This window comes from Metopolophium dirhodum, chromosome 1, assembly GCF_019925205.1.
Source record: "Metopolophium dirhodum isolate CAU chromosome 1, ASM1992520v1, whole genome shotgun sequence".
Taxonomy (NCBI): domain Eukaryota; kingdom Metazoa; phylum Arthropoda; class Insecta; order Hemiptera; family Aphididae; genus Metopolophium; species Metopolophium dirhodum.
In genome coordinates this window covers 120495934-120508961 of record NC_083560.1, presented here as the reverse complement: position 1 = coordinate 120508961, position 13028 = coordinate 120495934, and the positions used below count along the sequence as shown (strand labels likewise).

Below are 13028 nucleotides of genomic sequence, written 5' to 3'. Positions count from 1 at the left end.
TGTACACTTTTGAATGTATACACTTTCGTTAATTTCCAATAATTTGGTTATTACTTGGTTATTTACTTATTGCTTATTACTTATTATAAAAACCGTACCACAGTCCGCTGTCCGCACAAGCCACAACTATTCTCGTGTTCTTCAATTTACAGTCGCTGTCGAATAACTTGACGGGACGACGACGGCGCGAACGCGCAAAACCAGTGGTTCTCACTTCTCCGCATTATTTTGTTGTTAATTACAAAATTTGTTGGTAAAAATATTAATACTTAAAACTGATATTATTATATTATCGTTAGTTTAAAACCGAAAAACGCCGCAGACGTTTCGAAGTTAACTGTAAGCGTTTACGTAGTAAAAACGCGTCCGACGACTGCGTTTCGTCGTGTACTCTTGTATACTTATAGGGTGTTTGTTTTTTATTTCACCGTTATCGTCACCGAGGAACACAATAATTATAATACAACGCATGACGCGGGTTTTTCGGTATCGTCGACGGTCGTCGGCGAGTGGCGACCGGCTTGTAAGTAATAGCGGCATTCGTAGACTGATAAGGGCGGCGGCGACGGTGCGACCAGTTTTTTTTAAAGTTTTTTATCGTACGCGACGGCCAAGATTGTCGCCGCCGGAGTTGTGGTACGGTCAACAAGAGCGTGCGTGCGTATGGTACACTGTGGTAATGGATAAACTGGTTTCGCCGCCGAGAGCATTTACTATAATATTAATATAATAATAATAATAGATGTAGTAGTAGTATTATTATTATTATTATTATTATTATTATTATTATTATTATTATTATTATTAGTAGTAGTAGTAGTAGTAGTAGTAGTAGTAGTAGTAGTAGTAGTAGTAGTACTGTAGTAGTAGTGATAGCAGTACAAGACTTATACACACTAATACACTATAAAGTATATCGTACTATACTATGTATATGCGACGCGACTATATTATACGTATCACATTCGTATCGATTAATTGCCCGGGTCGTCTTATGCGTTAACATCATTACACGCATTAAAACATACATTAATTTATATTTTTCGGGGTCGTCCTCGTCGTCGAATTACACATACGGACATTAGTGAGATTACCTATACACAAGCTCGCAGACACGAGCGCGCGCGCGTTAATAGATTAAATTTTTTCGGGTCGTCGCCGTCGCTGTCGTCGTCGTCGTCGTCGTCCGTAGTATACGCGACCGTCCATGTCTCGGTCTCTCTTGCGTGTACGGTATTTCTGTACATAATACATATTAATAATAAAATAATATACTTATATATACCTTATGTTTTTTTTCTCTCCTCGTGTGATATATAATTATTATATTCATCGTGCGCGTCTGTTTATAATATATAATATATATATATATATATATAGTCATATGGAATTATAATGATAATAATATGTGAGTCCTGTGTGCTATTAGGTTCGCGACCGCACGCCCAAAACGTTAGTCGTCGTCGTCGTCTTTGTTGTACATAATATTATCATACATTTTTAGTATACGGACTGCAATACGAATGACGCTTTCGTTTGACGTGTGGAAATAATAATAATAATGGAAAATTTTAAATGTAAATCCGCCGGTCGACGAGTAAGAAGACTGCACGAATATTATACTTTTATGTGGACGTACAAACATATTAAGCCGGCGCGGCGACGAAAATCGAAATAATTTTCGAATATTACGCACATTATTTATTTCGTCGTCTACTCCGTATGTTATACTTTACAATAATATGTGTGTGTCGTTCACTCGGGTCGTACGCCATTTCAATCCGTATGTATAAAGCAGAGCGTGTGGTTATAAAATATAATATATAGGTACGCTAATACGCTATTCCATATTATTATGTATATATCACAATACTCCGTAATCGTTACATACAGATATAGGGTATAACAAAAAGTACTACTTAATAATTAATGCTAATTTACTAATTGTATAAGATCTTTTGTTGTAATAAATATTATTGAATTTATTTTTTAATACAATTAAGTAAAAATAATCAAACAGAATCTTTTAAATATACTATATATTATTTAGTGGATATTTTTTTCTGAAAATGTTGATCAATCTAATCCTAAATTCAAACGAGTAGTTATTAAAATGTTTAAATTGTGGATAATAGTAATTAAGAATGAGTTTACAATAGTATAAAATATATCTAATATCGAATCTAGAGTATTTATGTTACATCATTATTTTCATACAATTTATGAAGATTTATTACATATACATAAACATTTATTGATAAATTAATATAACTCCCTAAAATTTCCAAATCAAAATAGGCTCCATATACTACAAACCCATAATTATGAATCTATATTAGCCTTAGCCCTTAGCACTCAAAGTTAAATAACTCAAAAACTACTAGTTCGAATTTTGATTTTGATATGTCAAGAAAAATTTCAAAACAATTATCCGTTAAATAATTTTTAGTAAATAAGGGGGGGTCCTCATTTGAAAAATAGAAGTTTATATCACCACAGGACACACACTTTAAGTACCTAGTACAAAAAATCTTAAGATTTTAAAAATATGGTTATTTTAAGTAAATTTGAAAATTTAAAGAATCAAAATTTGAATAAATTCATTATTAAATTACTAAAAAGGAAGTGTACTTGGCTTATGTATTTATTTAATTTTGTTGAAATATGAAGTACAAATATAATAAAATATATAGAAAATGTACCAATAGTTTCGAAACTATCATTAAATGAAAGAGAAGTATCTTATAATTTTAAAATTGATTGAACAAAGTTACTTTTAATTCAAGCTAAATCATTTTTGTTGACCTTCCTTTTAATAAATCCTAGAATATAAAATGCATTATACCTACCATTTTACAATTTTTTTCGTCAAAGATATTACTGATTTTATAGAACCGAAATAAGGAATATTTGACCCGCTAAATAATAACAATTTGTTAAAAGCTAATACAACTTAACACGACGGCGCTGCTTCTATAGCTTCTACAGTCTACACGGTACACGCTATTTTCGTTTAAAATTAAAAATTAAAATATAATATATCATAAATCATACACTTTTCATGTTTATAGTTAAAACATGCAATAATAATGTAGATACTTGAAATAATATGAAGAATTCTTCATTAACATTTCTAACCAAATTTGTAAAGGGACAAAAAAAAACATATTAACATTATATATAAATCTTAGTCCTATATATACTTATACATTTGGCCAATTTTTAAAATTGGTAAATATATAAATACTAAAACTAATGTGGTAATACAGTTAATTTTATGATTTATCATTGTTTATTAAACTAATTTCAAACCTTTACATAAAACATTTTTTTTTTATTTAATTAATCAACGGTTTCGACTTACTAAATGTTTTTACTTCATTTCGAATCATTTTCGTACCTAATGGTACTCATTATTACTTATTAGAGACTAATATAATATTATTCAATAATATACGGAGTATATTTAACAAAATTAACACTAAATATGTGACTATATACGAGCGTTAAAACGTATGAATAATAATGTCCAATTTAAGTAGTTCTACTATATAATACAATAAAATTATTAGCTCTACGTCCAAAGTGTTAATAGTTATTAAATTAATATTTTTTATTGCACATAATTTGTTTGGCACTGTTAATGATTAATTTCAAACTTCAGAATAATACGATGTTCAGTAGTCAAAATATGTGATAAATTCCTATGATAATTAATTAATGGGTTAATTGGACGCCAAACCTCAAATTGCAGTCATTAAAGAGCTTTTTAGTTTTTATATGCGCCTTGCGTATAAAATATAGTATTGTACAATATTTTAACTGTTGGCTAGCGATTCTCTTAATTCTTGTTGTCGGAGGCCGGAGCCATCCCTGGCTGAATCGTATTTTACGATGGCGATAGTAACGAAAATAATATAATATATTATTATGATATTATTATTGGTGTTTTAGTTATAGTGAATTTATCGCCGTCACCGCGATGGAATTCGGCGGCGGTCGACCACCCCAGATTACTAGGCGTCCGCCACCACGACGACCACGAAGGCGAGACTGTCGTATAATTTATAATATTATACATATGTAATATGTACACAAAAGTATATACAATATATACGTGTAAATGTGTAATAGTAATTAAGATAACAAACGCTCGTACGAGCATTATTGGTCTGTTGACCGACGTCGTTCCGGTACGTCATCGATGTCATATATATATATATAGTGGCGGAGAACAGTCGATTTGGTATGCAATATCGTTGAATATTTTGGTGATTTTGTTCGGTATCCACAAAATCGTGTCGGTGTTTCATATCACACACATAAAAAAATATACACCGGTTAAAATGTATAGAATCTACTTATATGTTTATTATAGTATATTATATTATATTAACTTGTATTATTATATTGAATGTGTACAGTAATACAGTTTTAACTGTTAAGTATTTAAATGTGATAATATTAATATAGGTGTAGCATACTGATACTACCTGCAGACCTGTAGTTAGTAGTTATTACTTATTAGACTATATTATATTGTATGGCTATTATAGCAACACATTATTACATTAATTAGGTATATAAAACATAGCATATAGGGACACAGTGCTAAATCACAATCATTAGTTCGAATAATATGGCACCAATAAAAATTTGACAAAACGTCATTTCCCTATATTTAATGTTTGTTATTAATAAATCACATTTGATTAAAACTCATATTTTATATACCAATAAGGTGCCTAGTAATATTAGTATTTAGTAATATCAGTCCCACATTTTTAATATTATCTCCAAAATTCCTAAAAACGCTATTTTAAAACATAGTAATTAAAAATTGTCAAGTTTAAATTTTTGGAGAAGTTAAAATCAAAAAATTAAAAATGTGAAAAAGCTGATTTCAAGTAGACTTGACGAAAAATACAAATCTGTTTATAGAATTCTTGTCGTTTCATTAGATCAATTTGCATTTTTGGAAAAGAACACGTCTAAAATCCGTGTGTGTTAGTCAAATACAAAAAAATAACTGGATGGACATATGACGTCTATAGACGTACACATAAAAAACAAATCACGCTGCGCTGCTCCATACACCTTATACTAATAGACGGAGCATGGGCTTAATTTCAGCGGGCCCACGTGAGTGTGCTGTACGACTATTACTCAATAAAAAATATGGTTTTTTAATTTTGTGTTTTAATAATATATTATTATATAAATAGTAAATAAACATATTTTATGTTGTCAGAAATGACAACACTGCTATGGTAATGGCCGTGACCGCTCCACTCAACCCCGCCAACCAGTAATGATCCATCTATGAGTATAACTTATAAGGTCTATACGCTGCTCTCGACAAAACAATCGAAAATATTAATCGACTTGTTATGCAACACCACATAAAGTTGGTCACAGGGTAACCATCGTATAACTTCTATTATCATTTTTCGGACAAGTGCTTCTCACTCTTGTGGTCCAGTTTAGATGTCCATTTTAACTGGACCCGTCAAAATGCAGTGTAGAAACTCATACCAACCTCCAATAACTTTAACAACTCAGGTCTCAGAAAGTACCCACCCCAATATTTAGATGGATCATGATTTAAAAAAAATATCATCTACTTAACAATTTACACTAAAAAGGGTGGTTTTCATTTGAAAAAAGTAGAACTCGATTCAGCTGCATACTGCATAAGTATAGGTTTCTATTGTATACCTTGTTATTGTGCTCGCTGTAATGGATTGGTTTAATTTAAATTCAATGTTCAACTGTAGTACGATAAATATTATGAAAGCGAAACGTGGTCAGAACAAAAGGTGATGCAGAGAAGCTAATGATCTTTGAAAAAAAGTACTCCACCGTATCTATATGACCCTATATTGTTGAAAACAGAGAATATTGAATTATTGAAGAAGAACAAATGAGGAAGTCAGTTATTTCAAAAACACGACATAAATATCAATTACCAGTAACAAAAGAGTAGAATAAACAGCTCATTCATGGAGAGATAATGGTATATTGTTATTAGTAAATAAGACGCGTACTAACTGATATACCGCGAGAGTCTTGCAGTATCGCAAGTTTTTTTTTCCCAGAAAAATATTTAAAGTAGGTTAAATGTATTTATTTATAACGAATATAATATTATTGTAATGTATAATACAGAAGTATTATTGTACGGTTATCGATGTTCGAGGAAATTATGAATTGAAATAATATATAAAATATTTGAAAATTCGTTTGCATAAGCTTGCGTGGAAAAATATGCACCGGATGGTTGCACCATATAATTTTTTTACACCGGTTTGGACCAACGATTTTCTTCTATGGTACTGTGTCCCAGTTAGCAGGTACAGAATATTAATTGTTTTTTCCCCAAATCGGCACAATCGTTTATGTGTGAGCACTGAGCAAAATAACATAGTAAGTAGGTATACTAACAAAGTCGCCACTGATACGATTTATTTATAAATAAACAGTAATATATTTTATTTATGTCTGTAATATTCGTAAATACATCTCTATTTTGAATATATTATATAATAATACTATGATAATATTGGCATTATAATATTTCTGTATACTTTAATACAGTCATATTATATACCATAGTATACTAGTATAGTATAGATTAGGGGTTACCAAATATCTATCAGTGGGAAGAACTTTATCTGGCCAGTAGAATAGTAGAATAGTACAAGAAATTATTTTTTTCAATGGCAATGTTTTCATTAATTTTCATTTAATTTTTTACTTTATTCGGATAAACATGAACAAAATATTTTGATGGTTATCGAAAACTTCTTGAATTCTTAAAGTATACCTTCTAAAATATTAGGTAATTGGTGATACATAGTGGCTTATACGTGTATATAAGTAGTATTTCATTGTAACGTATTAAAAAAATTGTTTATATCACGTATATCAAACCACTGTAACCACAAAACACAATTTAAACCATTATAATGATTTATATTATGTTATATTACAAAATTATAGGAAAACATGATATATTTATTTAGTACAAGTCATACTTGATGAGGATTTGATTTAAAGAATTTGTGTCTTAGTCCTCCTCAAGTCCCCCTATTTGCGCCCATGTCTATAAATATACTTCAAAATTACAAAAATAAACAGAATAAATGCATTATTAAAGAATAAAAGAGACCATATATTTGTGTAACTAGGGGGCTATGGGGGTTCAAACCCCTCAGTAAGTTCAATAGCCCCAATTATTTCAGGTGGAATATTTGCAATAACTCTGAAATACTGAATAATGTATTATTTACAAATGTAAATATATAAAACAATGCATTACTTATATATTGTATTCATTTTTAGTTGATATAATATAATATAATAAATTGCTGTATATTTTATTTGTTTATTTAATCCACCTACAGAATTATTTTTTTGATATGGTAAGAAACATTTTATTTTTAATTTGTCGTGTACAATTTATTTTTGTTTTGTGAGTTTTTGTTTTACAATTTGAACTTGAATAAGCACTTTTAGATTTTAGCCTTATAGGTGGTAAATAATGGTTGGCTTTTGCTAAAGACAGATATAGACTATATTGGGTTTTTAGAGTTCGAAAATAAAATTGTTCTCGTATTTGAAAACAAATACCTATTATAGGTCTCAATAAACGGTAAGTGGTATGTACAACAAATCTAAAATCCGCTACCTCCAACCACACCAAGATTAAAAGCTCTAAGTATCGTGTATGACGTACACGATACACCTATAGCTAATATACTAGATACCTATACACGGAACCATGGCAGTATATGGCACTGTACATGCGTGTGCGATGTTAGAAAATGCCAAAGGGCTATGAAGTATAACTAGTATAAGGTGTAAAGAAAAATTAGGTGACATGGAATTCTAACTTTTTAAAATCGATCGAGTATACCCCAATTACGTATATAAAAAAAAAATTATTAATAATTTTGCAGAAAAAAGGCACGCAAACAAAATGTTTACCAGTTATGTAGATTGTAGGCACAGCACTTTATTTTATTTAATATATACTTCAGTTTTTAATGAAAATATAGATAGTACTGATTTACATAAGATCTTATTATTTTAGAAATAAATACTTATTCACAATTCTGATACAATTTAATGATAAAGGTGTAATTTTTTTTTACACAAGAGTCAAGGACCCATATTTGGGATAAAGTATGAACTGTTGAATCACAGAGCTGTGTTCCGATGAAATGACTGGTACACCTAGGGCTGGCGGTATTTTCGGTATACCGGTAACTACCGATATTTTATAATACCAGTATACCACAAATCGGTAATTACCGTTGTTAACGAAAATACTGTGCGACGGTAGTTACCGAAAATACCGTATACCTAGGTATCTACTTTTATTATTTATTATTTTTTTATATAAACGTATAATGACATAATATAATATTATAGCCTTATCCTAGGTTGGAAACTTGGAAACACTAATAAATTTGCCAAGGTATGGTATTTTCGATAATAACCGAGATACGATATTTTTGCGTTGGGACATAACTCATATTTTGTATCCTTTATATTGCACATAACTGTACTATAATATATCGAGTATTAACTAATAATATATTATATTATTGTACCGCGTACGGGTGCAGGCGTTTAAGTCTTCTTTCTCAATAATTATCTCTTGTTTAATATTATGCGTAATATGGTATAAGTATATTATTGTGCTCTTGTATTAGTTACTAACGTTCAATTAATTCAACTTTATTAGGGGCATACTCGGCCGCTCGGGTAAGCTAAAAAATGGCCGTCTCCATAAAGCTAAAACTCTGACAGTTGTCATAAACATAAATTATTACCAACTGGACTAAAACCATAATAATATGCTAACTACATAATATAATATAGGTATAGTATAAGTATAACATACACTAACTAGTAACTACTAACATCAATATTATGAAAATATGTTCACATATCAATACTTCACACGGCAATACGTCATTACCCGTGCTATTGCACACGCTCATAATATTCCGATCTGTAAATCGTATTATTCGCGTGTCAATGGGTACCTAATTAACTCTAGTATGCCCGTGAAAACGAATTCGTATTTGATTATAACCCTAAGTACCTATAGGTAGATGGGGCTATACAGAAAAACACTCTGCAGTAATCTCGCTGTATTTCTTGTATAAGATTTTTTTGTTATAATTAGATTATTATTAGCCATTAATGTTTATACCCTTTTCATAAAATATTACAAATGTATTGAATTAAAACGCATCTTCCGTATAGATGCGTAGTTATCATCGTAAGTACCGCGGCGATAGGTAATATATAGTCCGATAGTCGTACCGTCATATTATATTCATTTATTGTTCTCTGTGGTTTTTATAGTGTCATAGGACATAGCATATAAATACTGCAGAGTGCAGATTTACAGCTATCCATATAACAATAAAACGAGATAATTTTCACTTATTTTCGTTAGAAATGTATATTTTATAAATTAACCTTAAACTTTTTATTACTTGCATTTTTTCAAACAATCAGAATAAAAAAAATGTAAACAGAGAAGCATAATAATATTATGTAAATATAACTTAGACAGTAATTATATTACGATACTAAATATTAAAATATATTACTATACCTACTAACAAAATACAAACTATGAATCAACCGCATTTTTTGAAATAGCATAAATCATTTTTGTTTTCAATATGCAACGTATTCGTGAACGTCTGTTTGCAGAAGCAGATGTTTTTTTTTTTAGGGTTTTCAATAATAAATGTATGTAGGATTTTTTATTTACCTCTCCGATCAATCTCTCGTGCCCTTGTCGTCGTAGCAGCAGCAGAAATTGCTGTTGCTGCCATATCACTACTTACGTTTTATATACATACAAGAGATATGACCATTATATTTTATGCGAATTTTTTTCTTACATAGCTAAATAATAAAACCACCGCGTTAGGTTCACTTTACGTATATTAACTATGTACAATGTAGGTACATGATTTATCTATACAATATTATATTATATGTTTAGGTGTCATCAGAACCGGCCTTACGATGGAGCGAGGTCAGGACAATTTTTTTTAGGCGATAATAATAATAACTTTACAGTAAATTTTTTTAATATGCTAGGCCGAAAATATCATATAAATATAGGGCCCCGCTGGCCCTTTCTTGAGGCCAGCCTCTGGGTGTCATAATTGTTGCATTCGCAAACCATGAATCATGATATTATATTTATTTAATATACCCCTTAAAATAAACTATGTAATAATACGTAAGTATCATTATTTTCAATGTAAGCAAGTTTATCGGGATTTTTGTAGATAATTGTTGTACCTATATTTATACATGATTTCAGCCCACGGAATGATGTGAAATGACGCAGATACATGTTTCACTGGTGAACGAATTTGACTGACAAATAAAAACCCACTTGCATAGTCTAGTCAGATTACATTAATAATAATAATAATAATAATAATAATATAATTTTTATTAGGTATTATAATATAAATATTGGTGATCTTAAATACAATGTTATTTGCAATTGCCACTTATCTTTATATTAGTACCTATAATGTAAACTACAACTATAATATACCAACTGTTAAAAACACACTATACCTAATATTATCAGTTTACAATTTTACGTACGCGTATGTTTTGGACGACACACGATGTCATGCATATGACGTCTCCGTCTTACATATGTACAACATGGAAAACACTGTTTGCGCGGGACAATTTTACTCCCTCTGTATTTATAGAAGAATTACAAAAATAAATTCCCCAACTCACGCGGAAGAACTTTATCTGTGTTTCTATTATTTGGATAACATAATACATTTAAAACAAGATTTTAAATAAACGGGTTGAGAGCATCAGGTGTTTTTGTTTTTTTCATTTAATTTATTTGTTAGTGCTATAACAAAATTAAAAAAACACTTCGACACAGATAAAGCTCTTCCCTATGCGTTGCAGAATTTAGGTAATTTTACTATAAATACATACCTATAGTGAGTAAAATTATACCACGCCAAAACAGTTTTTTTTCCATGTACTAAATTTGTAAGACGGAGACAACACATGTGGGTGTGACGTCCTCATAACATAATTTGCATTAAGGTAGGCATACAACCAGGGCCCCCACAAGGGGGGAACTGTTAGACCTGGAGTACAGGGGCTCGGCTATTTTAGGGGCCTGTTGAAATGGATTTGTAATTTTTGAAATTATGAAACTTTGATAGGAATACGACTTATTTTATGATATAAATGAACATTTTAAGTATATTTTAAGTAAAAATCGTGTATGGGACACTCGCATCGCTTGTAATGGGTTATATTTTATTGGAAAATTTGTATAGGGCCCACAAATACATTTAGTAAAGGGGCCTGAATACAACATAGATTTATCAATATTATATTTATATAGGTACACTCACCGTGATCGCCTCGGTCGTCGTCGTCGTCACCGCTGCCGTCTACGTCCCTGTCGCGACGGTTGCGAACGGTATCCTCGCCGACCAGACTCCGGATAGAAAACACCGACTTGGCCGGTCTGCCGCCACCGCTGCGCCGGCGACCGTGGTTGCCGCCGTCGTTGGAGTCGCCTCCGCCGCCGGAACTGGCCCGCGTGCTCAAATCCATGACTACGGCCACGCAATGGTTGCGGGTCTCCGAAGCAATCATCGCGTTGACGGTGCAAGTGGTACGGGCCTGGACGGTGCCGATGACATTTATCGCGGGCGCGATGCCGACACGAAAAAACCACACGCGAGTGTACACGGAAACGGATTTTGATATTTTTATTATTATACAATATATAGCTGAGAGTCGTGGACTGCAAAGAGATTATAACAACTTTTTCTCTCCGGTGTTTCCGGGCGGCCGGGACCAAGACCGTCAATAAAAATGTTTTTTAATACAATCGGACTGATGTAGGATTGATTGACCCGTACGTGAATGAACTGTTTTATTAACGTAATAATTAAATAACAATATAGCTAGAGTACGAACGTATGATAATAATAATATAAAATAACGCGATGTATTGTCACAATATCACTGTACGCCGCGAGTGAGATACGCACGCACTACCGCCGCCGTTGCTGCCGCTGTACTGCGCGTGCAGACACTGTTCACGAACGCGTTATAATAATAGTAATAATTAGTATACACAACCACAGCAACCTGCTGCCGCCGGAGTAGGTATACAATTAATGGTACATGGTCACAACATGGTAGTTGCGCTGTTACATGGTTGTAGGCGGTAGTGGTGGTAACGTTGTCGTCGGCGGCAGTGGCGGTAACCATGGTGTCTGTCTGGAGGAGGAGCGACGCCAACCGACCAATCGTTGGCAACCTCAGGATTCCTCCTATATAATAAATATTAATAATACCATAATGTATACATGGATCTGCAGCTGCAGCAACCTGGTCGTTATTCGCCTAGTTTCAGTAGGCTAGTAACATATAAATTCATCGGGGCCGGAGTAGTGATGACAGAAGGGGCAACTGAGGTTAAAATCCCCAGGTATAATGCTAGTGGGACAAAAGTATTTTAACGACCCGTCTAAAATTAAAACTTTTACCACAGATATTTTTTGTGATAATAATGCTTTATGATGCTGCATTATCTTGATAGACGTTCAACAAAGTGTAAACAACTTGGTTAAATTATAAAACATACTACTGTAGAAATAAACCCAAAAACTCATCGCAAGAACTTACTAATTAATAATTATTGTTTTTGTCACGCCTGCACCGAAATCTTAGTTTTCGTTGACGGTTGAAGCATTGGAATGTGACCTTTTTCCGTCCATCTGGTGGTAAAATGGAAATCCCCAAAAGTGCAGGGCGTGCATATCACTTGTATCCTAGGTACAACCAGACACTGAAATCTATACCACGGTCCTTACAAAACATAAACTTTTGGTTACATAATATTGTATAAATATTATAACCTCCTTGCATGACGCGTAAAGATTTGTATTCCATGAAATTGTTTTCGTACAATAATCTGA

The 13028-nt window shown here is 32.0% G+C and overlaps 1 protein-coding gene across 1 annotated transcript in view; it reads right to left on the bottom strand.

Moving 5' to 3' along the window:
- The window catches only part of LOC132934933 (neurogenic protein mastermind-like), a 67673-nt gene extending 55473 nt beyond the window's left edge, over nucleotides 1-12200 (bottom strand). The window contains 1 exon segment of the mRNA XM_061001359.1: nucleotides 11448-12200. Within this exon segment, the coding sequence (XP_060857342.1) occupies nucleotides 11448-11694 (247 nt within the window). The 5' untranslated portion in view covers nucleotides 11695-12200.
- Between the last annotated feature and the right edge of the window lie 828 nt (nucleotides 12201-13028).